The sequence below is a fragment of the Pseudonaja textilis genome, chromosome 1 (genome assembly GCF_049901715.1).
Source record: "Pseudonaja textilis isolate UNSWEBS1 chromosome 1, rPseTex1.2, whole genome shotgun sequence".
Lineage (NCBI taxonomy): Eukaryota > Metazoa > Chordata > Lepidosauria > Squamata > Elapidae > Pseudonaja > Pseudonaja textilis.
In genome coordinates this window covers 148,744,147-148,771,836 of record NC_141990.1, presented here as the reverse complement: position 1 = coordinate 148,771,836, position 27,690 = coordinate 148,744,147, and the positions used below count along the sequence as shown (strand labels likewise).

At 39.9% G+C, this 27,690-nt stretch overlaps 1 protein-coding gene across 2 annotated transcripts in view; it reads left to right on the top strand.

Moving 5' to 3' along the window:
- The first annotated feature begins 334 nt into the window (after positions 1-334).
- ESF1 (ESF1 nucleolar pre-rRNA processing protein) overlaps positions 335-27,690 on the top strand; it is a 40,479-nt gene continuing 13,123 nt past the window's right edge. Inside the window, exons 1-10 of one of the 2 annotated variants that reach the window (XM_087919274.1) lie at positions 335-448; positions 1,333-1,940; positions 7,734-8,137; positions 9,581-9,694; positions 10,470-10,570; positions 13,323-13,475; positions 15,036-15,150; positions 18,131-18,281; positions 19,774-19,935; positions 24,428-24,549. In XM_087919274.1, coding sequence (XP_087775400.1) covers positions 1,367-1,940; positions 7,734-8,137; positions 9,581-9,694; positions 10,470-10,570; positions 13,323-13,475; positions 15,036-15,150; positions 18,131-18,281; positions 19,774-19,935; positions 24,428-24,549 — 1,896 coding nt within the window. In that variant the 5' untranslated portion in view covers positions 335-448; positions 1,333-1,366. Of the gene's footprint in view, positions 457-1,332; positions 1,941-7,733; positions 8,138-9,580; positions 9,695-10,469; positions 10,571-13,322; positions 13,476-15,035; positions 15,151-18,130; positions 18,282-19,773; positions 19,936-24,427; positions 24,550-27,690 lie in introns of both variants that reach the window. The other variant, XM_026712820.2, reaches the window with a different exon arrangement.

Below are 27,690 nucleotides of genomic sequence, written 5' to 3'. Positions count from 1 at the left end.
AGGAATCAAATTACATCTCTGAAGTCTTTCACTGCTCCAGCATTCAATACTGAAGGATAAATTACAACCTACGCTCAGCCAGTGCTTCATTGATCTGTGTTATGAAAACCAAGAACGATAGAGGGATTGAGGAATTTTATTAAAATCCATCTTTTTAAAACGACCCAAAGTAGTAAGACTTGAAATATCCTTTAACATAGTTCTGTGAAATAATCAACGCACGTTCGGTCTGCTAGCTTCCAAGGAGACAGTACTTCCTCTTTTCTCCCCCCGCCTCCCTCCGCCCATACCTCCGGCACCTTTACGACGGTAAGGTAATTTTGTCTCTTTCCAGCCGCCGTAGGAAATGACGTAAATTTTCTGCGCACGGAAGTCCTTTCGATCCGTGCGCTCAACGCGGTGTCTGTACAGGCGACTGAAAATATTGGTTGACTAGCGCGATTGACAAGTAATTAAGTAAGTGTAGTTGTTGTTTTTTTGCTGGGGTTGTGAGATTCACGCGAGGGTGTTTTTCTTTTTTGTTGTCTCGTGGCTCAGATACACATAATCGGACTTTCATTTCCCTTCGCATTGCACTTTTTGTGCTAAATCTTTGTAAAGTGAACAGTGGGTTGAACTCTGATTCCCGCAACACGATAAATTAAAATGTAGTTGTTTGATGTTAGCTAACGAGGAATAGCTGCTGTGTTGTTAGATTCTCCATTTAATATACTAGTACCTGTTGCTTCCATGCATGGTTAGGATTATTGGTTATTGGTTAGGATCCATCTCAGTTCTAAGATTTACTGCTTGGTTTTGGCCAGTCCTGGCCACCCCACAATATATCTGTGGAGGGTAATATGAGAAAGGATCTTAAGTAGACCGCTTTGATCTTCTAATAAAGGATGTAAGTGTAACATACACATTGATAAATGCATAGCACATTTATTCAAGTCTATTAGGTTTGATATGGATATAAATGGAACCAAAGCAACTTAAAAACTTTTTCAGTGTTATTTCAATTTATCAGCCTCAACATAGGTGAATGGATGTAACATACTACTTAATGTTATCCTTAATAGACCTAAAAATGTTGGATGGCTCTAAGGGCAACATCTGTCCCATTTCCTGAGGGAAGTGGATCAATTTATATTCATATACATTGTGATGATGTCTAAATTAAACTACTATTTTACATAATGTTGAACATTAGAGTGGAAGGAGGAGGATTGAATGTGATTTCCTATTTACAATATGCTTCTCTGAAAATTACTTTATCATTTATACCTTTAATTTTAGAAGACAGTCTTTTTTATTTTATGATCCAATAATAATTTTTTTCTTTATTTTCAGGTTCAGGTTTGTTGCATTTTGTAAAAAAGCAAGAATGGCATCTAAGAAGGAACTCACGAGTGATAAGCGATTTTCTCGCATCACAAAAGATCCGCGGTTTTGGGAAATGCCAGAAAAGGACCGCAAGATCAAAATTGATTCAAGATTTCGGGCTATGTTTCATGACAAAAAATTCAAGTTGAAATATACTGTGGATAAGCGAGGTCGACCAATTAATCGTACCTCTACGGAGGATCTGAAACGTTTTTATGATCTTTCTGATTCAGATTCTGATATTTCAGAGACTGATAGTCAGCAGACTGAAAAGAAAGCAAATCAGAAAAAGGTCAAATCTAAAGGGGGAAAAAGCTCCACAAAGTCGTCAGTTGGTAGGCAAACAAGCAAGCAGGCAGATGAAGTTTCATCTGTCTCACAGTCAGATATTTTAAAAAGTGATCAAAAAGACAAATCCTTTAAAAAGGATATAAAAGGGAAAAAGGCAACTGAATCTCCACAAGACCGTGCAGTAGCGCCCCCAAAGCAAAACAATTGTGATGAAATTTCTAAAGAGACCTTACATAAAAAATCTTCAAAGAAGACTGTAAAAGAAAAAGCAATGGGAAAATACAGTGAGTAAAATAATTCAGGCGATTGAAAAGTGAATAAGATTGTTTGAATGTACTGTAATTGTCTATTGTAGCAGCTTTATTGCTCCTGGTAGGTAAGTTTCATTGCTTTGCTTTTGATAATCAAATATTAGTAAGTTAAGGCCGAACATTCTCTCTTTGCATACAATGCCTTGTCTTCTGAAAACAGGAATTTTATGACAATTATTAACCACTATAATTTGAATCATCTGATTAAAAATATCAATTATTAATCTCAGAACATGGCACAAATTGTTACCATATTTTGAATTTAGCCTTGACTAGTTCTGAAATAGTTAAAATTGAGAAACTGGTTTATTTGCCCTCTCTTTGTTTTCCTTGTGTCCAAAGATGTTGGATGCAGATGGAAGAGCCTGATGTGTTTAGCTATCTTGTTTACTAAAATAGTTAAACAGCCTGACCCCATGTGGCTGCAGATTGATGTACTATGTGATATCAAAATTAACATACTAGTGTTTTTGATGTAGCAGAATTATTCACAAAGCATCTGTTAATGGCATACTTTTAAAAGGATTCTGTTTAAACTGATGTGTATTTACATATAAAATCAGTGTGGAAATTGTTACCTAGCTGTAAAGCCCATACTATTTAGAACTGTAGCAGGTATCACACAAGTCTTTCCAAAGAAATCTACCCCATAGTAATTGTAATGTCTCTAGGTCTATTCCTGTAAAACAGTGGTTCCCAACCTTTTATATGCCCCACAGTCCTTGGAAATGTTTGAGTAACATTTGCACTCTTTACAGCAGTAATTGTGACTCATGACTTGTCACTAAGGGACACAAACCACTCGGTTACACCTTCTGGCACCTCTGCCCTTAATCATTATTAAAAATTTCAAGGCCACTGAACACAACACAATAATGTACTAATGAATAGCAATATTAATTTTTGTTTTATGTAAAGCATGTTTTAATACTGAATATGTTTCCTTATATTTAATAATTTGATTATAAATCTTAATGGGATGTTTGAGCTTAATGCCTTTTTTAGAATGACTTCAGATCAGTGTTGATTTTACCAACTGCTACCATGTTTCTCACAAAATAAGGCCGGGCCTTATCTTTTTTGACCCCTGAAAAAACAGCTAGGCCGTCTTTTCAGGGGTGACTTAATTTCCTCCCCCATCTAAAGCGGCCTATATGCACGTACCTCTCCACAAGGCCATTTCTATCAGCCAACAAAAGCTCCCCGAAGGCAGAGTCCCCAGCTGCTTCGGGGCGAGGCATGGCAGCCTGTGTCCCCTCGCCATTAGGCAGTGTCTTTCGGGTGATGGAAACTCCCCAAGGGCAGTCACCTGCCACTTCGATTGGCCGGTAGAAGCGGCCTCGGGGAGAGCACACATGCACACTCCCTACTCCGCGAGGCCGTTTCTATCGGCTGATGTTTTATCGGTAGATCGGGGAATTCTAGCCTAGGCTACCTGCAGGGCACTCCTAAAGGCAAGTTTTCTCCCCCCCCCTTCCCCCCATTTCTCTTCACCTCGTGTAGTTCTAACGGACAATGTGAGAAATGGTGGGGAAACACATGGTTTCAATAGGCCTAAATTTTGGGGGTGGGGCTTAATTTCACCTCATGCTTAGAAATCATGGTGGGCCTTCCTATTGGTGGAGGCTGTATTGTTGGAGAAATACGGTAGAACAGAACTCACAGTCTCCCAGTTTTTAACCTGATACCTTAACCACTGCACTAAATTGACTTTCTGTGAGCTTATATATGACATCTTATTTCATCAATATCTGGAATGAAATTTTTTAAAGGAAGTCAGTGTAAATGTGTCCATCTATTTTGACATTTGATCTTAGTTATTGTGAATACAGAAAAAAACAAAGGTATATTGTGTCTATTCATGTAGAAGTTCATATTCTTTGTGATTTCCAAGCTTCTTAGAAGACTAAAATTTATTCAGTTTCAGTTTGACATTGGATCGGGGAACTGCCAGAATCTCCCTGTGATTTATACCTAATGAATTTGAAACCATCCAAGATATACAATATGCTTCTTTTGAATCTTTAAACTAGCTGAAAACCTTCATGTTGTTATGGAACCATACTATTCCATTAAACATAAAAGCTGTAGAATATATCCAGATAATGATCATTAACAGTTCCAAAGAAAATCGCAGGGTAAATAGATCTGCAATAGTACCCTCACATTTGGAATGAGCTATTGAATATAGTGATTTTAATAATGTTATTATTGATATTGATATTGATACTCATCCTGCTTTATTATAATTCTGATATTTGTTTATTTTATAACCATACAGTATTTCTGGTTGGAGTATTTTGGCTTAAAACAGATCTTATTCATACTGAATATATTGATATGTCATAAGCAGGCTTCCTAATATAAATTTGTACAGTTCTTTACATATACACAATTTTAGAAATGCAAAGTAGCCAATCTATCAGAACCTTAATTTATTGCAATTTATGTGCTCATTTAGACAAAAAAATAGTTTTAGCTCGGTCTTCATGATAAGAGGTTGTGCACTCCCTGACTGGAATGGTTTTCTGATTCAGCTAGTCAAGATTCAGGTTTGCTCTTGGGTTAATTCGGCTTGCAAATTTTTCCCCCTATTAATCTGGTGATTTCAAGGCTTGTGGCTCTATTAGGTTATCACCTCGATCAGTTGAGAGCAGCTCTTTGTGACTGGCAGAGCCTGCCACTTCGCAGGCAGTCTGAGGTGGCCGCTTCAGGCAATTAGCCTATCTAATTCCCCGATTGTCTTATCTTTGCGATCTTGCTGGAATGCTCGCAGCCCTGGCTCACTTCTCCTTACAGGATCATTTGTCTTACATTTTGGAGAGTCAGCAGCAGCGGCTCATTAAACTGCTCAGGCATTGAACATCGGAGTTTCTGCCTTCCCGCCTTTTTAAACAGCTGGCTTCAAGTTCGTGCCTAAATATTACAGGCCCCATTCCCCGCTGGTTTCCCTTCTTGGGGACCGGGGCAAGTACTTTCCCACTCCACTTTCCTGGGATTATTTCTCTTTGAGCCTGCTGGTGTTGGATAAGCAGGCTAGTCCTTAAACAGGATTTTTTCCCCCCCTCTCGCAATTGCTTTTGGATCGTTACATTGGACCGAAGCTTCAAGTGCCATTTCAAACAGCGGGACGTTTTTGACAGGAAAGGATCCATCCAGGACCTGTATGGCTGGTTTCCCTTGTTGGGGACCAGGAATCCTGAATATTTCTTGCTTGGAGCGCTTGGGGGGTTTCCCTTGCTGGGGACCCTTAGATACTGTTTCCCATATATACGGGCTTACATATAGATATAGGCATATGTATATATGTGTGTGTTTGTACATAGATATATATATATAGACTTACACTCCTGGAGAAGTGCCCTACTTTCAACCACAGGGGTAGGCACCACCCCTAAGTACAAATAATAATAATAATAATAATAATAATAATAATAATAATAATAATAATAATAATAATAAAAATAAAGTTAGAGACATGAGATTCAGTCCTCCACAATGGAAGGTGACAACGTCTTCCGCTCCAAGACAAATAAGTCCTGAGATAAGTCAGTGGGCCCCAAAAAGGCCTCTAAGGCGGCGGATAAGGATGCCCATAGATGGCACCAAGCCTTGGAAAGACAGTGGCAGAAACCAGCCAGGGAGGTGGACAAGATGGCTATGACACAACAATCGGATCTGGGCCCAAGTACATTGTTGGGGCCCTTGGACTTATCCATCCAGCCCAGACAGGCTATTTCTGGACAGCCTTCCATAGGCATATCTTCTCCAATGAGCACTGCCCGGCGAATCCCAGAGGCAACCTTCACCCCTAAACCGGCCACCAGTTTAAGACAGGAGGAGGGATTACCTGAGACTATTCCCATCGAAATGAGGCAATGGATGGAGCTGGCCATACAAAAGGGCATTGCGGTTGGAGTTCAGCAATCCATCTGGACCAGGCACTTTTTGGCTACTTCAGAAGCGGGATCCCTGTCTGCTCGATCCTTTGCGCATATAGGACATCATCAAACTCAGGTATTCCCCAATATCCCTGACATACCAGCCCAGGGTCTTTGGGTGGAATTAGATGACCAGGATATTCCCATGGAGGTAGGGTTGATCCATCAGAGGGACTTGGGGTTGTCAGAGGCTGACCCACTAGAACGAGGAATGTCGGATGATGAAGGCCTCATTCCAGACCAACCTACCTTTTCTGGCCTTTTTCGTCTGTACCTCTTTAAATCTTTACTGTTCAAAGCAAAGAACACCGCTAAACTAGGCACATCAAGCCCTCATCCATTGTCAACAGGGTCTCAGGATATATCCGAGGATCTAATATTCTCACAAACGGCTAATGAGGCAGAAACTATTCCTTCCCTCGTATGTTTGCTGAATTAGTACAAAATCAATGGGCATCAGCAGCATCCTACCCAGCCCCAACAGGGTACGTTAAACGATATTATAATTTGGCATCAGAGTTTTCAAATTTTCTCAAAATGCCGGAGATGGATGAGCCCATTGTGGCACTGGCCTCTTCTTCAACCTTTCCCACTGAGGCTGAGGAAGCCCAGAGACCGGAGGAAAAGCGAGCAGAATTGGCACTGTAGGGCGCATGTTTCTGACGCCTGGGCCATTAGGGCAGCTACAGCTGTGTCCTTTTTCACAGCAAGGAGGATTTCTGAGTTGGCAGCATTGTCGATGAGAAAGGACTTGTGCGTGTTTCATGCGGACAGAGTGGTTCTCAGATTGGATCCATCGTTCATCCCTAAAGTAAATTCAGCCTTCCACAGAGCGCAGGAGTTGGTGCTTCCAAATTTTTGTCCGAAACCATCTCATAGACTGGAGTATCAATGGCATCGACTTGACGGTTGAAGGGCGTTAAGCATCTATCTAGACCGCACAGCGACATTTTGAAAATCTGAGGCTCTATTCCTATCCTTCAACCCATCCACTTTAGGACACAGGGTGTCATCGATGACCATTGGTAGATGGTTGAGAGCCACCATAGCTAAAGTTACGAATGCCAGTCCATCTCAGTTCCTAAGGGCATTACAGCCCACTCAACAAGGAGTGCGGCAACATCAGCAGCATGGGCCACTCCGGCTTCCATAGACGAAATCTGCAGAGTGGCGACTTGGGCTTCACCATCACCCTTTGTCAGAAATTATAAAATTGATGTCTATGCCTCAGCGGACGCTTCATTTGGCAGAAGAGTCCTGCAGAGGGTCCACAGAGTTTAGGAGTAGATTTTGATCCAGACAGAGTCCCTCCCTAAGGACAGGCCAAGCTTTGGTATGTCCCACTTCTGGATGCTCTGAACAGCTCATGGGAGAAAGGGCGTTGGTACTTACTTGATACGCCCATTCTCTGTGAGCTGTGAAGAGCATCCAGCCCCACCCATTTCTTTCTGTCTGGTGGGGTTCCGTTCAGGTCAGGGATCTAGATTAGGTGATGAGTCCCGGGCTTTGGCACTCAGTCTTTGCAAAACTGGGGGATGCTGGGGAGGTGTCCCATGGAGGAGGAGGAGCGTCCCGGAGTTTTAAGCCCAGCCTTTCCAGAAGAGACTGAAGCACCTCCCACTTCTGGATGCTCTTCACAGCTCACAGAGAACGGGCATATAGGGTAAGTACCAACGCCCTTTTATAAGCTGTTATTGGGCAAAAAGTCATGTTCAGTTTGTCAAAACTCTCCCCCTCCCCTCTCTTACTAAAACACAAAACTCTAGACTGCAGGAGAATTACTGTGCAGATATATGAAATGTCTTGTTGGCTTTCTTTAATTTAGCAAATGATTTCTCTGCCAGCCATGTTAAGGAAGCATATCTGAAAAATAAAAGTTGTGAAGTTGAAGAGACTTCTAATCAGCAAGAATCAAAAAGCAGTGAGGAAAGTGGGGAAGAAGATACGTTTGAAGAGAATAGTGATCTGGAAGAGGAAAGTGATTTGGGAGACGATGGAGCAATAAGAGAGGAAAGCAGTTCAGAAGATGATGAAGAAGAATTGATGAATGAAAGTCAAACAGAGGGTGATGAGAGCGACAGTGGGCCAGATTTGGCTAGGGGGAAAGGTAATCTTGAAACCAGCTCTGAGGATGAAGAGGAAGATGATTTCTTGGAGATATTTCCCAAAGATCCAGAAATTATACATGAATGGGGAGAACTGGGAAAAGATGCACCACAAGCAGATCAGGTAAGATTAATGATACAATAAGCAATCTGTGATCCTTTAGGATGTTTGGGTTGAATCAGTTATGATTAATCCAGTGGATGATGAATTATTCCAACAACGTTTAATGGAGCTTAAGGGCCAACTATTTTAATGTACTATTTCATTGCCATTTGCAATATCCAAGATACTTTTTTTTTTTTCCATTCAACCATATCCATTTCTGAGAGACTGCCTGGACAAATCCCTGCAGTTTTCTTGGCAAGGTTTTTCAGAAGTGCTGTGCCCTTGCTTGCTTGCTTTCTAGGGCCTAGGAAGATATTATGCACAATTTCTTTTGCACCTGAAAGAGTCCACATGATTGGCGTACACAATAACAGTCCAAGTAGAACTTACTCAAAGAACTTCATGTGTGAGATGAGTTTGTACATTGGCTTCCTATCTTACAGTCCAGTCTTTCAGCCTGCATGATATTTACAGCTGGTACAACCTGCCAGTTCTAGGTACCACTGCATGCGCTCGCCCGAAGTAAGTTGGGGTATCTATCAAAACAGTTTCCTCTCTGAGTATATTAATGAAGCAATCTCTCCATGCATTGGTGGAAACGTTTTCTCAGTCTGTAAATTGGGTAGAGGGAAAAAGGAATATTCCACTATTGCCCCAAGACACTTAGAGCATGAATATCATGCCATATCTCAAATCTTTACAGCTATTTTATTCAGTCACTTATTGGGAATAGGAAACACACACCTATCTTTATACATTCTCTGTGCCTTTGTCTCTCTGCTTTTGTGCATTTATTTGGTGCCATGTCTTTGTGCCAGTCTCATCTCTGGACTTTGTGGGTTTTATGTTTGTTCCCTCTATGTTTGGGTGTGCTTTTCTTTCTGACTCTGCTATTTCCCTTGCTGTGTATATCTTTCCTGCTTGTCCATTTCTCCTTGTGACAGTTTCTGTCTGAAGGAGAATAAGAGGTGGGGAGAATAAGAACAGCTTTCCCTGTTTCTGTTGCTGATTGTACTTCCACTAGGGTCATTTTGTAATCACCATTGCTTACAAAATAGTTGCACCCACAAAACTTTGGATTCAGAAGGTTGCCTGTCCTCATCCTACAAGTATGTGGAATAAAAACAACAACAATGATTTCTCTTAGTTTATTGATGCAGTGAAAAATAGCATCACCAAAAAAGGATTGTCTTGTGTTATTTTGGTCACTGTTGTTTTACAGAGTGACTTCAGCTGACTTGGATATGATTTATAGTTCTTCAGTTATGGGCTTCGTTGGGAGAGAGGAGTTAAATTCTGATTTTAAGACTTCTATCCTTGTTCAAGGAAAGAAGTTTTGTGGCTTTCCAATTATTCTCCCTGCAAGACACAAACCTACATTCACAGCTGAATTTTGAATGATAGGCCCAGTGTTTCTGTGCATTGTATTATCCTATTACAAATTACTTTTCTTTGATGCAGATCACACACAGACTGGCAGTTTGTAACATGGATTGGGATCAATTGAAAGCAAAGGACCTACTGGCTTTGCTTAGCTCATTTACACCCAAAGATGGTGTTATTTTTTCTGTAAAGGTAAGGACTTGCAATTAAAACCTATTCATATCATGAATGGCCAGGAAAATAAATGCCTTGTTGTCCTTTTGGTAAGAGACTGGGGAGAGCTTTGAAAAAAGTACTTTCTTCTTTCCCTTTGACTGGAGAACTGACAAAACTGCAGCCTGATCAGAGAGGGAAAGAAATTGATACATTGATTATGTGCCATCAAGTTAGCATCAACTCTTAGCAACCGCTTACTGTAGATAGATTTTTCTCAATTATTGTCTATTCCTACCGATGACTTTTAGATCACTGTAATTCAGTCCATCCACCTTATTGCTGGTTGTCCTCTTCTCCTTTCCTGCACCTTTCTCAACACTAGAGCCTTCTCCAGAGAATTGGGTCTTCATAATATGTTCAGAATAGAAAAGGGCAAATGAAAAATATCCAGAGTGGACATTTATCCTTAAGTATGAACGCTACATAGTTAAACTTCAAAAAAACTGTATTTTTATGTGTGTTTGTGTATTTATTCAGATTATGTATTTTCATTTTTTTTAGGGGTGGCATAAGAGCTGGTTATAGTCTAATTAGCTTTTCTTGCAAGATATTCATACTCTTCTGAATCACTTGAAGTTATGCTATTTATAGATATGTGTGTTAGTGTGTATATGAAATAAAAATGGAGATTTCCTTTTTTTTGTTTAGTTTTTCATAGCTTTAGTGATAGCCTGGTTTTTAAAAAAAAATATAAAAAACATAAGAAGCTACTATATGGTGTATATCTTCTTTTTCTTTGGTTACTCTTTAGATTTACCCTTCAGAGTTTGGAAAACAGAGAATGAAAGAGGAAAAACTAAAAGGCCCTGCAGAACTGCTAAGCCTTCCTCAAAATGTCACAGAAAAAGACAGGTATTTCATGCTGAATTTGGGATGATTCTTTGCATATCCTTTTCTCTATGCATTAAGTGCCTCAGTAGCTTTTGCATAGTCCGTAAGGATTTGATCCAGAGTTGCTTTAATCCTTCCTACCTACCTGCCTGCCTGCCTGCCTGCCTGCCATTTTTATTCATGTTAGAATTGGATCATTGTAACCTTATTTTTTTAAAAAAAGTGTACTAAAAAGATCATTTGCCTGTGCAGTGTAATGAACATTTGTTTCTAATCAAGTGCACTTAACAGTGAATTAGGAGTTCAATTTTTTTTCCTTTTATTTTTATTTAAAACAAAAAATGTATTTTCGAAAAAGATATTACTTACAAATGGACAGATATTTACTGAAGTTATACAAGTAATGTTCAGTGTAACATTAATAAAAGATCCTAGAGTACAGTGATTTGTTTCAGTATTACATTTATAATAATATAGTACCAATTTTTAGCTTCATGTCAGATCACTACCTTATTATTTAAATTGAGCTACAACAACAAAACAAATCCCTGCAAAAAAGGGTAAATATTTAATTTCTGACCTCCCTTCTTTATACTCTAAATGATTTGCAATACCTTTATAGACTTTAGACTTTAGAAGTCTAAACATAGACTTTAGAAGTCATATTCTAAGTGCTTCTATTTACCATGCTGCATAATATATAATTTATATTGTTTAAATTTAAATTTCTGTTTTTGTATATGTGTGTGTATACTGTTTGTTTCCCCATTGCTGCATATTCTTTAAATCCAAATTCCCAATCAGATATTGTTGGCACTGTGTCCTCTTTCTAAACTTTCCAAAGTTGTAGCCAGAGGCATGTATCTTAATTTTTTTTTTTTGTTCTCTTAATGTATCCTTGAAGCTGCAGTTATAAGGTGAATGTTTCTCATTTCTGAAATAACTCTGGAATTTTGCATAATGTGTTTTGCCACTAGGTGGAATCTTTCTCCAATATATAAAGACTTTCTAATTCATTGGTATATTGGTATGTGTGTGTGTGATGAGAGGAAGTTTCGTTATTTTATTTGTTCATTGCTATTATTAGTACACATCCTGATTTCTAAGCTTAGAATGCAGTATTGCAGGCTAATTCTGCTGACTGCCGACTGCCAGCAGTTCAATCTTGACCAGCTCAAGCTTGACTCAGCCTTCTATCCATAAAATGAGGGCCCAGATTGTTGGGAGCAATATGCTGATTCTGTAAACCACTGAAAGAGGACTGTAAAACACTATAAAGTGGTATATAAGTGCTATTGCTGTCAGTTGATATCAGTGGTAGCTACTTTTCCAGAGGACTTTTCATTTTTAGGTTGTAAGTTGAAGTATAATGAACAAAAATGTAACGTATTAATATTTATTTCATTATATGGTCATTGAGGAAATTTTAATAGTCACACAAGTCACTCACAGTGACTCTAGGCAGCTTACAGAAATAAAAGCCCATTGCAAACTCCAATAAACCCCCCCACCCCTCTGGTGACAACAATCAAACCAATCACTTGATGAGCTCCACGTCACCCTGGAGTCCCCAGGTCCACTGGTAAAACCTTGTCTTAAGGGCCTTTCAAAAGAGTGTCAATCTTCTTTCCTTCTACTACAGGGAAGGCCCTTCTTCTTAGTCCCACTAGACTAGAAGGAGTTTCTTAGGAGTGGGAACCCGTAACATTCCCTGCTTCCCTGCTCTGATGGGTCAGATAGATGTAACTGGGAAAAGATGGCCCTTCAGATAACCTGACTCCTGGTATGGCTTTAATGGTGACAACCAGCACCTTGAATTGGACCCTGGAACAAATCAATGCAGATCCTGCAAGAGAGTGACCTGTGCAAATTTAGACTTGCACAAAAGCATGCAGACCACTGCATTTTGAACTAACTGAATTAATATGTATTTGGATTTCATCAGGAAAACTGTTTTGATGTTGAATATTATGTTATTTAAGTAATCTCAAAAAAAGAGCATTGGCTAATACTGCCAAAGCCACAGCAAAATTTTTGTTTCAAAGAGCAGTAAATGCTTTTCTAAAATAAAAATAAATTTGTTTCTGACTGGGTTTTTTTTTTCCAATGGAGGGTAAGTACAGTAAAATGCATGCTACACCTTGCCTATTTTTTTAAAAAAGCCTTTTTTTAGCCTTATGTTGCTAGATTCTTGGCTGATAAATGTACCATTCTTGTACAAGTGTGCTTTGCATTGGCATACTATAATGTAGAAAATTATTTATTTATAAATAAATAAATATAGAGAAGAAGTATTCATGGCTGAGATTCAAGGAGGTTGTTAGTAGTTCAGAGTATTTCATGTAACACTGAATTTGTATATCTCAGACAGCAGCTGCTTTTCAAAATGAGGGACTTTTTAAAAGGTATGGCTTAGGGAATGCTATTCAAAGGAAGAATGTGGGGAAAAAAATCCCTTGGATGATTGTAAGTTGCAGATAAATTGACTCTTTATATCCCAAACTACGGCCTACCAGATAGTTGAATGGTATTTAAGTATAGAAATCTTACAAATTCTTCACTTATCCCTGCAAAAATACCAAGAGGGTTAGAAATATCTATTATCACTGTGCTTTGATCCTAGCTAATGCTTTTTCCCTTTTAAGCTGGAAATTAGATGATAGTCTATTGCTTCTCACTGCCTCTTTTTTTCCTCTGACATTTCTTTATTTCTTTATATAACTGACTTCTTAACCGCCCATCTCTCTCACGCTCTTTTTCTCATTCCTTGTAGCCTTTATAAGGAGAAATTGAGAGACTATCAATTCAAACGCTTGAAATATTTCTATGCAGTAGTTGACTGTGACTCCCCTGAAACAGCCAATAAAATATATGAAGAGTGCGATGGATTGGAATTTGAAAGCAGCTATTCTTTTGTGGACTTGAGGTATCATATATTTATTTTTAAGAGCTAGTTTGGTTTAACCAACTTCTAATAATCTTTTCTTATTACCAAGCAAGAGAAATGTGACAGTTTGCTTTCAGGACTTTGGTTGTAACCTGAGTTCACCCTACAGAAATATATTTAATTTCCTCATGTTCTCTTGATGGTGTGCTGACCAAATTGAGTTTGATATGTGTGTCTCAAATCCATGTAAAACGCTAAATATTTGGTATGGTTTCTATCTGTGCTTTAAAGCAGTTTATCCAAGCTGCCAGTTAAGCCACAATACGTATGTATACTGCAGTGGTGGTATTCAAATAAAGTTGCCACCGGTTCGGTGGGCGTGGCTTGGTGGCCGCGCTTTGTGCACATACACACTTTGCATGCACGCGCGCGCCAAACATGCACTTTGCGCAGGTGCAGAGGCGTTCTAACTTGCCTCCTGCAAGCCTGCACGAGGCTAGTTGCTGCAGCAACTGCCGTGTGGTGCTATTCTGTGCTGCGCAAAGCAGCTGCGTTTTGAATTCTGTCCATAAAAGTGAGTATGGGAGCCCGGGTGGGTGGGTGGGCCAAACACAGAGCAGCGAAGAGAACCGGTTCGCTCTCCACTGCTCATCGCTGCTACCGGCTCTCCAGAACCAGGCAGAACCGGTCAAATACCACCACTGGTATGCTGGCTGGGGAGCATTTGAACTATGATCAGGCATAACAGAGGGCTGCAAAAAGCTATAAAAAGGGATAGTTAAAAGACATCCTGTTGATATGATTGATCCACATCTTCTGGATTAATGTATGGATGGGAAAGTAGTTGCCCACATTCTTTTGCACTTTCTGAGTATTCCATTGAATTTTTACTTCTTAATAGACAGAAGATGCATATTAGAAATTGATATTTGGTGCAAGAGAATCCTTTAAAAAACGAAATAAATAGGATGAATGTATGGTAATGCGACAGCAATGTAGAGCTCACTGTTAATCTCTAGGTTTAAGATGTTTCCTCTGTCACTGAATTGGAGTCCTTCGCTCTCCACTGGAGGAAAAAAACTGGAATCTGGCAGGTGGTCAGGATTGTCCCCCAGATTAAATGTTTTTAGCATTAATGATAGGATCAGATTATTATGAATTCATTTTTATTAGTGATAGGTTTGCTGTAAATGATCAGTACCCCCGGAAAACACTTGCTACCCAATGTGCTCTGCATAGAAAATGATGATGATGATGATAGGATCAATATCATTTTTCACTTCCTGCTTGGAGCAAAGGGCTAACATAGGGGTGTCAAACTTGATCGCATTGTGGGCCGTACCGTGACGTATCGCGGTGTGTTTTGCCGTTGTGGAGCTGGGGTGGGCATGGCCTGCATGGGCTGTATCCAGCCCACGGCCCACCAGTTTGACAGGCCTGGGCTAACATTTTCAGTTTGTCATTCTCCCTTCTCTTATGCAAAGTCATTGCTTTTTTTTCACAGCTAATACTAATTTGAAACTAGGCCTATCAATTTTGTCCCTTGGAGACATTTTAATAGCTGTTTAAATAACGAGCTGTTTTCTTCTGGCTCCTAAGATTTATTCCAGATGATGTGACATTTGATGACGAGCCAAAGGACACGGCCTCTGAAGTGGACGTGGCTGCTTATAAACCAAAGTACTTCACATCCGCTGCTGTGGCAACATCAAAGGTACCTCCACAATGTTTTTATAGCTATTTCGAATTTTGTTTAGCTTTGTGTGTTTCATTTGTAAATACAGCAGTGGTCAGAGTGTAGCTGGAAGGGGGAAACAAGCCATATGTGTTGATGCAATATAATAAATTGTTCTTGCAAAAGAGGCGCCTTCCCCTGCTCTTCTTGGAGACGATGGTAGTACTTTTATAATGAAATAACAGGGAAGCAGTTTATCATTATTCTGATTTTATGAAGGCATCATGCAAGCTTTACATTGCTTATGTTTTGTAATTTAAAGGCTGCCTTTGAAAGCCAAGTAAGGAAGTCCAGAAAGTACAGGTTGTGATTCTAAGGGGTGGGGTGGGGGGGTGTTTCCATTCTATTGCAACAAATCACGAAGTGTAATAACTGTATTAAGTCTATCTCTGTTTCTCTATCACTGTGCATAGGTAGCTCTCGACTTATGACCATAATTGAGCCTCACAGGCTTGTTGCTAAATTGTTAATTTTGCCCCATTTTACAATCTTTCTTACCACCGTTGTTAAATGAATCGCTGCAGTTGTTAAGTTAGAAATCCAGTTGTTAAGTGAATCTGGCTTCCCCATTGATTTTGCTTGTGGGAAGGTCACCAAAGGTGATCACATGACACTGGGACCCTGCGACCGTCATAAATAGGAGTCAGTTGCCAAGTGCGTGGCTGTGGGGATGCTGCAACGGTCTTTTAAGTATGAAACATGGTCATAAGTCACTTTTCAGTGCTGTTGTAACTTTACATGTTCACTAAATGAACTGTTGTAAGTTGAGGACTAGCTCTATATGTGAACAAGGGGTTCAGTCTACGGGAATTGAAAATCCCAAAGCCTTCATTTCTCTTTTTCCTTTCACAAGCACTCATTCTATAAAGATGGTCCCTGGAAGATGGTTATTTGTGGGTTTCTCTTTGTTTAATGGATGGTTTAATTAATGGATTTCCCATCTGTGGGGTTTCACATGGCTCCCAGCTTATTCAGTGGGATGCACAATGATTGAAGCAGCAGCAGCAGCAGCAGCAGTAGCAGTAGCAAGTTTATTGAAGAGACAACCTAACCAGTGGTGGTATTCCACCGGTTCGGCCCGGTTCTGGCATACCGGTAGCGCCGAAGATCAGCTGCAAAGAACCAGTTTGCTCTGAGTCTCTACGACGCTCTGCAGTTGGGCCCACCCACCCACCCTTGCTCCTAGGTCCTTCTTAACCTTTCAGCTGTTGGGCGCAGCAGAGCAGATTGCTGTGCTAAACAACTGAGAGGCGCAGCAGCTTAGTTTTTACTGTTTTAACGTATGCGCAACGCTCACGTTTGGCGCGCGGTCGCGCGAGTCGCACAATCCCACCCCCTGCAGCTACGCCCACCAAGCCACACCCACAGAACCGGTGGTGGGAACTTTTGAATCCCACCACTGCACCTTAACCTCAATGAAACAACTCATGCTCGCGCAAAAGGCATGCTGCCTTTTGGGAAACGCATGAAATAACAGAAAGGCGCTCAGACTGTGCAACCCACTGATGCATGAAAATCTTTACTTGTTTATTGAGGTCTGGTCTCTGTAAAGTTTGGATAAATTATCGCGTATATACCAAGACTACTCGTGTTTCCCTTTTAGTAATTTTTTCCCAATTAGTGGTAGAATAGGGGAGCATTATTTTTAAGTGACAAGCGTGGATTTGTTGCCTTAGTCTTCAGTCCAGTGAATCCGTGATGGAATCTTTGGTTCTGTGGGTGGAGGGCAGTTCCCATCCTTTCCTATCATGGCCATTATGGGGCTTGGGTTTGAGAAGTCCTGTTTCAAATTATAAATGATAAATGAACCATCTATGAATAGCTGCAAGACTAATATTAGAAGGACCTGGATGTTTAATTTAAAAATGGAAGGTTGTTTTCAAACTTCATTCTTTGGATTGAAATAACCAAAGGCATATAGTTATTATCTGGAAAGACTCCATAACAGGAAATGCTTTAGACAAACCTTTCTATGGTTTAGTCTGTTGTCCTAGTAACCAGCTTCTTACCTGTCTCCAACGATCATAGCCATTGTTTCATTTCAGTCCCAGTTATTTTAATATAGCCCCAGCAACTAAAATATTCCAATATTTTGATAAACCTGAGGAAAGGAAAATAAGGATGAAGTAATATGTGCAGTCGCTGGCTGTCTTCTTTCACTAGTATTAGTTGCTGTATTCCATCCAAAGTTAGAGCTGCTCTGACAATCTATAAGGAAATGCAGACATAACATTCTCATCTTGGCTCATTCATCTTCAGATTTCTGTTCCTTTTTGTTTTTAATTACCTTGAATCCCTTGCTTTGGGATGGGTCAGGGCAACTGAATGGAGCTGAGCATTTATTGGCCAGATACCCTTCCTAACACCTATGCAGAGTTCACAGCAGATATTTTCTCTTTGTGCCCTGATAGAGAAAAAAATGTTGCTGCCTAGGATTGAACTTTCAACCTTCCGAGTGGGAGGCAAGCACCTTCACCTCAGGGCCACCGTGCGGCTCATAGATTTCCATTTCTTACTCAATACGTTTTATTTCAGTAATATTCAACAATGTTCTGCTGGTACTTGAAGGTAGGACTTCGCTGAATTCCCTTTGGTTGTAAATTACAGTTCTTAGCACTACAACTGAATATCTATGGCCCAGAATTGGGACTGGCATTTATTTGTACGATGATTTCTTTGGAATAAGCAAGCATGTATAGAAATTGTAACTAGAATTTAGATAAGGTGCTAAAACAATACCGGCACGTCTTAGTTTTGGCTCAGCATGTTGCACAAGCTAAGCTATTGTAGATGAAGATGGCTTCGTACCCTGTGAGGAAATACTCATTTGAAGTTTATCCCGTAAACTACTGTTAAGCAAAGTTGTTGACAGAAGTACAGGAGGGAAAATTTCTATGCGATTTTCCAATTTATCTTTACAATAATAAGTTGCAGCATATTTATCTTGCCTGTTGGTAAGGTAGACATTACGTGGGACGAGACAGATCGAGAAAGGGTGACTTCTCTGAGCAGAAATTTTAAAAAAGAAGAGCTTCTGGACATGGACTTCCAAGCGTATTTAGCTTCATCAAGTGAAGAAGAGGAGGAGGAGGAGGATGAAAAAGAAAAAGGTATTGCTAACTAATAAAGGTTCGTCTAAGCAGTTCAGAGTATTAAAACAATATTGTACTAATTATTTTCATGACCTCCATTAAAAGTTATTAACTGATAAATGATGCTTTTCATAAATCAAACAATCAGTTCTTTTTAAGAAAAAATCCTTACCAACACCCATGCTGTACCCAATTAGGAGTCCCATTTGAAACTTCTGAGGCACAAACATTGTATAGTTGCTGTGGGAAACCATATTCTCTACTGTGTGAATAAACCTGTGCAAGCTTCAAATTTACAGGCTCCCCCCCTCCCCCTCCCCAATTATTTTGTGGACAAGGTTTGCTTCATTTAAAGCAAACCACAGAGCCTTATGACCTCTGAACTCAGATCTGTCAAAGTAAATAGTGAAAAGTAGGCTTTTGACATACCACCACAGTTGAGTCCAGAAACTTGGTTGTTGAGTGAAGCAGTCATTCAGTGAGATGTGTGACTGCTTCACTTGGTGATTGCAATCTCAGCACTCCCAGTTGCGGTTGCTAAGCGAATGAAATCCCAGATTAAGGAGTGCACCATGCGTGGGGGGAGACCCGGGGGTGGGGGGGCTTTGCTCAGGGGTTGAAAATCCTCCAGGCCAAAATCTAAGCAGGATTTTCAGCCCTTAGAGATAGATACTCATGCACGGCTTCTACTGAGCCTTCCAGAACCTCCCCTCACTTGTTTGAGGCAGACGACACTCTTTATCTTGTGTTTCCCCTCCGCTCTTTGCTTAGATTTCAACTTCCTCTTATTTCTAAGGACTGGCTGAAAGAGCTGCCTGCCAAAGGATGTCAGCTCCCTTCTTTGTGTGGAAGGGAATGCCTTGGACAGGATGCAGGAATGGGGCTCAGATCTTCAGGATCTGAGCTCCATTTTTCCACCCCTCAGGAGATGTCAGTTCTCCTCTGTATGCAGAAAGGAAGCAGATTCAGCAGAAGGGGTATGCTGTAGATGTGACAGGGCCCAGGCAGCGGCATGCCTTTTCTGCTGTGACGCCCCCACCCTCTGGAACCAAGGTGAGGTTAGGCCTATCTTTGTTAACCTTCCAGAAGGCCCGTAAAACATACGTTCTCCATCAACCTTGGGTATCTGATTAGCTGCCTTTCCCAGGGCTTTCTTTAAAAGGAAACTATTTTTTTTTAACTGAATGTAAAAATTAAGTCATTGAGTTCCCCATCAAGTAGAGTTCATGAAAAGCGTCATTGGAGAGTGTTAAATTTTCAAATCCCGGAATAGATATCAGAACAGTCTTTTTTTATTTAACACGAAAATCGGTACAGTGCTTAGTTTGTCAGATAGTTGTTGTGGAGGGGGAAAAAAAAAACTCCAGGCTTCAGACCTGCTCTGCAGGTTTGGAGATCACTCCTTGTTTTTGGTCTGATTCCTGTCTCCTTCCCCCTTCAAAGATGGATTTTCAATTCAATTTTTATACAACAATTTTTGGAAAGATTCTCACTTCCCTTTAATTTAAAGGTAATGATGAAACAGACCTAGCAGATGGCGATAAACCTAAAGAACATTCCAAAGACGACGAAGACCAGATAGCAAAATACAAAGAGCTTCTTCGGAGTATTCAGGAAAAAGAAAAGAAGCATCAAGACACTGATATGGAAATGGAAATTAAATGGGTTCCTGGTAGGTGACTGTTTCTCTTTCCTAGAACTGGCTGTCCATTTCTGATCTCATCTCCCCACTGGGGAAAAAAAAGGCTGAGTTACTGAAATGCCATCATTGCAGCAATCACACTTATGATTAGTTAATATGATGTCAAATTATTCTGCTTAAAAGTATTTAAATATTGGTTTATGGAAAAGGAACACGAGCATACAAGAGTTTTTGTCGTATCTGTAGGATTTTGTTTTTGTTTGATTTTGGCAGTAAGGTGAATTTGTCAGCCATGCGCTTGGTTCTAATTACCCGTGAGTGGCACAGACATAGGGTGAAACCTTTGTTGATTTTTCTTTTAGAGATAGCAAAATCTTTCTGCCACCAGAACAGTTGTGGAAGACAGCTGCATAACTGCTCCCAGCTTGACATATTAGAGTTTAGCAGCTGCAGAATGATTATACTCACAAATATCGTACTGTAGTTATCTTTCTGAGAGTTGTTTCCATAGTAAGTAGCAAATCAGGTAGCCCTCAACTTATAACAATTGATTTAACAATAATCCAAACTTATGACGGCCTCAGAAAAAAGGGACTTATAACCTGTCTTCAAAGTTATGATGGTTGCACCACCATGCGGTCACACGATTGCAGTTTGGGCACATGGCAGTCGGATTTATGATGGTTTGGCAGCTTTCCGCAGCCACTTGGTCCAGCTAGTTTCCTCAGGGTCTTGTGAAAGAATAAAGTGGAAAAACGACTTATGACCTCCTTTTAGAAAGCATCCTCTCATATTGCATTATGGTGTGGTACGCTGGCTTGACGGCTATGGATAGAAATAAATTACAGAGGATGGTGAGCACAGCACAAAACATCGTGGGCTGTTCCCTGATATCACTAGATGACATCGCTAGGGCTCGCTGCCACAGAAGAGTGAGGAAAATTCTCAGGGACAACTCACATCCAGTGGTGGTATTCAGCCGGTTCGCACCGATCCGGTCGCAAGAATTTGGCATGGGTCGCCGAACCAGTAAGTCCTAGCTGGCCACGGCCCTGAGCCAGCCACCCTCCCGCCCGATGCTCGCTCACCCCGCCTGCCTGACGTTTGCCTGAGGTATTTCTTTTTTTTCCCTCCTGACAATCAGCTGTACATAGATCAGCTGTGCCGGGATTCCCCTTGCTGAGGCCCAAGAAGGCTAAAAATGGCTCAGCGCCCCCCCCCTCCATTTTTTTGCCTTCCTGAGCTTCAGAGGAGCCTTAGGGGAGCAAAAACCAGGAAGCTCCCAACTGGGGTCACAGGCTCGCTTCCTGAGCCCCAGAAGGGGCAAAACACAAACAGGCCCTCTGAGGCCCAGACGGCCAAAACAGGGGGGACGCAAAAAAAAAAAAAAAGAAAAGCCATGTCCACCCAGTCATAGGGCCTCGCCCACCAAGCCATGCCCACAGAACCGGTAGTAAAAAAATTTGAATCCCACCACTGCATCCCAGTCAGCACTTCTTCACTCTCCTACCATTGGGTAGGAGGTACAGAAGCATAGCCAGCCGCACCAACAGGCTGAAGAACAGTGTCTACCTGTGGGCTGTCAGACTCCTGAACGGAAAATAACTTCATGTCAACATAGTATGATAGACTTGGTGGGGGCTGGTGTGTTGTGCAACAAGGTCACATGGTGCAATAAGATTGGGACTGGGTTAGGGACTTCTGTCTTCACTGTGAGTTGTGTTGGGGGGATGCATGAAGGGAAACTCAGCCAATATCATTGTACACATGTTGTACTCTGACAAGAAAGGTAGATTGACAACCAAAATGAATTGGAGAAGCTAAATTTGCTTAATGACTGTGATTCACTTTACAACCACAGTAAAAATGGTTGTAAAATTGGGTGCAGTTACACTTAATGACTGCATTGCTTACTGATCAAAATTCTGGTTCTTCCCAATTGTAAGTCAAGGACTACCTGTACAAGGTTTGTGGAGAATTGCTTTTGCATATGCAGAAAGAGAGAAAAAATTAAATGGTGCTGGCTTTTTCTTAACATATTTTTCTTCTACTCTAAATCCCATGTCTGCCTTTTCACTTTGGGAAAAGATCTGTGTTGCCTTCTGCAGTGAGGTATTGTAGCTGAGGTGAAAGCTAATAAATGATTAATATGTGCTGAAGATGTGTCCCTGATTGGTGGAAATGTTTCATTTGTTAAAAAAGTAACAAAATTCTAGAGGAATTTAGGGGATCATTATCATTTACAGTGCTTTAATTTGTGACAGATCTATTAGAAATTCATTGTTCAAAAATTACAAATGAACATGATGGAAATATGGCATATCCTGCAATTTCTCACCCTTTTCTCTTATTTATTCTAAACAGTGCTTCAGCTTTGCACATTGTGGTTGCTTAGACAAATTGGGAAATGGTTTGGCAAGTGGCTTGTAAAACAATCTAATTTATGGCAGAAGTTCATTCCCTTTATATGTCGTATTACATTCAAGTTGTCTTCTTCCAAATGGAGCAGTTGATTTCATTCCCTGGAAAACTCTTTCAAGTTTTTTAGGATTCCTGCTATGGAAAAATATGATTCAACCCCTAACCTTCCCCTTTTAAAATAACACTTTAAAGCTCTTGTCAACATGTTAAAAAGTCCATTTGTTTTTGTTGTTATCTGTGATCTCTTAATTTGTTAGCCGGAACTGTTGTTGCTTTTCGTACAAAGAGCAGATAGGTTAGAACAGGCTGATTGCATTTTGGCATGCTATAAAGGAGGGGGGTGGGAGCGCTGATCCAAATTGGTCTTAGCTTCTATCATAAGTTGCATACCACATCATGTTTCAAACACCTGGTATAATAGAGCTCTATTTGCTAAAATTGAAAAACCAGTAGGACAGAAGCATAGGTCTTTCCACCTTTTGTCTGTCTGTTCAGATTAGCTTTAAAGAACAACTTGTGCTTTCAGAACATAGCTATTGTTGAGGTCATTTTTGCAGTCCCATTACAGTTTTAAACAATCATAGTTGTTCTTAAACTAAGTCTGAGAAATGAAAGTCTGGATTGCTATATGTTAGTTGCTTATGAATCCGTGTAGATGCTGTTGCACTTCTGTTGTCAAACCAGGCTTTTTAGCTATCCTGGTTTGGCTCCCCATTTCAACTTATACTTTCCCAGTATATTGAGGTAAATAGTGATTTATATGAAATACATGTAGAGATGAAAGACCTCGCATAACAAATTCTATAAAAGGCAACTTCTCAGTTCAGATGAAAAAGGTAATTAGACTTTTTCATATTTTAATATAGCCATTTTACAATGTAAAGCGTTCATCTGGTTTTTTGCTGTTTTTTAATATATAGAAGCCTTGCCTCCTGAATTTCCTCTTATATGAAAAGCTTTTTGTAAGGAAGCTTTCTCAGATGCCCTTCTGTAATCAAAGTACTTGTAAAGGTATAACCAAAGGTATAATTAATACCTCATAATATGGCTATGGCCTGATTTTGGAGTAGTTTGGTGTTTTTTTTTTTAAAAAAAAGAAGAAACCTTGTACTCACCTATGCATGTGAAATCTGGTATCCTGCTTGGTCTTGGTAGGTTAATTAACCATGCAAGTATAAATCTAAAATATTTCAGTCTGTGAGGCAAAAATACATACCAGCTAAAACAAGTTTAACAAATATAAATCTAAAATCATGAATAAAACATAAGTGGTTATTCCTGTAACCAGTTATTCCTTGTTTTCATGGTCACTCCCTTAAATTATGCCTAGAAAGTTGGAGTTTAAGGTAGGTGAAACATTCATTTTCTGGCAAATCACTCAAAAAAAAAAAGATATCAATTCAACCACCTGAAACTTACTAGTAGTAGTTTCTCAGGATAGTCCTAAGTCAAGGCCACTAGCCTGGCCTTAATAAAAACTATATAGGTGACATTTTCTAGGTTTTAAACCCTGGATAGAGAAAAATGCAGCCTTTTCTTTTGATGGAAATATTGTTCTTTTTAATGGGTTTATCTGGATTCCTTCTGAATTCAGCTGCAAGATAAGTACTTCAGAACTATTACTGGTGTACAAGAAAAGACTTACCATTATCTTAAAAAAAATGACAGGGCTTCATTTTCTCTGCTTCAGTCCTTCTTCAAATACATTTCCTTCTGTCTGTTTTCATGCCATTGTTACCAACAGTATATAGACTGAAAGAGGGTGACTATGTATACTGATTCCTATTTACATATTGGAAACCCTAATCTTTCTGCAAGTCTACAGATTGGATAGGCAGGAAAATTGGGTGGAATCCAACAAAATGTGGCAAGGAATTGTTTAAAAGGACTAGTTTATCTGGCTTGCTGAATAAGAACTGGGTTGAATCCAACAGTAAGTGCCAGTCAGACCACTCAGGAGAAGTCAACACTGATGGGTTGTTGTTGGTTTTTTGGCCTGTTACTGAAACTTCACACTCATGCAATATACCAACCCATTCAGATTTTAAAATACTGGTTTGGTGTAAAGAGCTGCTTGTCTGGTTTCTCTCATTGGTTACAGGTCTGAAAGAAAATGCTGAAGAAATGGTACGAAATAAGCTAGAAGGCAAGGATAATCTGACTCCCTGGCAGCAATTTCTAGAAAAGAAGAAGGAGAAGAGGAAAATGAAGAAAAAGCAAAAGGTAATTTATGACCTTAGTTAAGTAGTTTTAAATGTTTCTATCTTTGGAAAACCCTGAAGAACTTGTACTTATTCTAATACACAGATTTTTTTTTTAACTAGGATCCTTAGGCTGGGACTCATTTCAGGCTAGGCTTATTGGGAGATAAGACTGTTTTTCAGAACATTCCTAATACTAGGCTGCACACTGCAAGGGAACCCATGGGTATTGGGTGCTGGCTCTCAGGGAGTTTCATTTGTTTATCATTTATTTATTGCTCATATATGTATGTCTCCCCTTCAGAGAAAAAAGAAAATTCTGGGTGATTTGCAGAAGAAAAAAGGAGAAAGATATGCATAATAACAATTTCATTGATAAAAGTTAACGAAATGCAAATGTTTAGCTATATATATATATATATACTGTTTTTTTCTAAACCAGACCTGCATTTTTATCTATTGAGGGCTTCATTGTTTCATGAAAAACCTTTTGACAGTGTTAAAGCAATCAGAGGTTGAATCAACAGATCAACTTAGGCGGAGATAACCATTGGTATACATTTCCTCTTTCAGTGACACTCTTTCTCTCTCTGGCGTTTCAGAGGAGGTATAATTTACTAATCTCTTGCATAAGAGATGTGAAGTTTGTCCAAGGGATGCAGGTTTTAGAGCTTAGAAATGAGAATTCTTCGCTTGGAATTGAAAAGACATTGTGTGAGATGATCCAATCTAAATAGAGCTATCCGTTAGGAGAGTGTTCCTGTGAGGAGCTGTGTTTCCCCAATTGCCACTTGTCACGCTGTGGGATGCTTGAGAATGCCTCCAAATGACTTTAAATAGTCAGGCTGGTTGATATGGAACACTTTTCTCAATGAGCCCTTTGATATTTCTAAGGAATTTTTCTCTGCTAGAAAGTTAACTTGAAACCCCACAGTTTTCTTGTGACTTGAAGTACAATTAACGAGAGTATAAGATCAGGCAAATAATTGATCATCAAGAAATCAAAACACTGTTTTTCTTTTGCCTTTGGTAGTCTTGTGAATAAAAGATAAATTATGATTAAAAGAAAAATGCATGTATTAGCTCTGCAGACACATCTCTTTTGATACTATGTCCTTGATAAGTTCCCCATCGCTAAAGGGAATGTTCATTGGTGTTGTTGAAAAACCATCTTGAACTGCCAAGACCTGAATAAAATTGATGTCTTTTTTTAAAAAAATCTAAAACAATGGACAGATTTTCCCTGCTGATTTTTTTTCTTTTTTAACACTAGAAAGTTTATCAAAGAAATAAACATTAGGGGATTCTGCTAGCAAACTGATTTCAGAGTCGTGGAAAGTAGAAATACTAGACATGTCTTAATTTTAAGATTAACCTTCTTTTCTGAGGATGTGTTAATTCCACATGGATTTCTTTCTTCAGAATGTGTCAGCCATAGAATACACACACACATACACATTCTATAAATTGAGTTTCAAAGTGTACTTTATTTTTGAAAAGTTGATCAAGCAACTTTTATGACATTAGATAACCATTTGTTTGAAGATCAGTGCTTGAATTTGTGCTTATGATTATTACAATTTTGAGTTATCTGTATGATCTCTGTAATTAAGAAAGTAGGCCATACATTATCTTATGAAACTTGCAGAAGAATGCCTCATATCAGACGCTTTTGCAAATTGGGACAATTTGCTTATCAGTGGAGACCAAGCGGAGACCAAGTCGGTAGGCCTCACCCTACTCGATCGCGTCAGGAACGAAGAAGTGCGTAGACGTTTCAACGTCGAGCCCATCCCCACGGTCATGAGGCAGTCCCGGCTACGATGGTTCGGCCACATGAGCCGCGCCAAGGAAGAATCTATCATCAAATCTGCAATGAAGGTGACTGTCGGAGGAGCGAGACCGCGTGGTAGACCTAAGCAACGCTGGATGGACACGATCAAGGCCGATCTAGAGATCGCGAAGGCAGACCCGACATACGTGGTAGACAGAGAGGTGTGGAAGCAGTACTTAAGGACATTCGGACCTCGCCCGAGCGCGAGACAAACGCTGAAGAAAAAGAAGAAGAAGAAGTGGAGACCAAGCGGAGCAAGTGGCCACTTTTAAGTTTCTGGGTGTTACCATAAAAGAGGACCTGACCTGGGGTGCTCACATTGCAGCCCTGGTCAAAAGGGCCCAGCAGAGATTTTACCACCTGAGACTTCTCAGAAAACAACAACTGAATGAGAAACTGCTGGTGATCTTCTACTGCTGCACCATAGAGAGCATTTTAACTTACTGCACCTCTGTATGGTTTGCCAGTTGCACAGTGGCAGATAGGAAAGCACTCCAGAGGGTTAATGTCATTGCCCAGAAGATCATTGGTTGCCCTCTCCCCTCTTTGGAAGAGCTTTATAGGGACCCCCCCCCTTTTTTTTGAACTATTACCATCTGGCAGACAGTACAGAATAATAAAAACAAGGACAAATAGGCTGAAAAACAGCTTCTATCCCAGGGCAGTAGCTCCTTTGAATTCTCTTCTATAGTGCAGTGTTGGTGCGGTGTCGGGGGTTTTCGGTTCAATGTGTGGAGGGTGAGGGATGTGTGTTTGTGTTTATTTTCATGGTCATGATGTGCACTGAAGATGGTGTTTGATTTCGTTGTATGAGGTGCAATGACAATAAACTAAACTAAACTAAACTAAAGTAAAATTATGCCAAGATACATATCTCAGACATAAAATATATATCTTCATGAGCGAGAAGGGCACGTTCTGTCAGATTCTGCCCAGTCCCACCCTTTCAACTGAAGAAATGTTTAAACCTTTTAGATCAAAGAGAAAAGTTGAATAATCGGGCCAGGAAAAAAAGAGAAAACTAACTCTGTTCTTTTGAGTCCCTGATTAAAGATTGGAAGCTGAAAAAGTCCAGGAAGGCTGAGAAGAATTTTTGCTTCAGAAACCCATTTACCTCTAAGGAATAAATAAACAATCCTAGCCAGAAAATGGCATAAGAATTTTGATTTTTTTTAAAAAAAAGTATATGTGGTATTAATTAAGCCTTCTAATTTCATACGTTTGTTTCTCTATATAAATATGTAATTCTGTGCAACCTCAGTCATATATTTCTACCTCATGTTATGGATCAGATTAGTTCCATCTTATGGTCAGTCTAGCATATGTTTT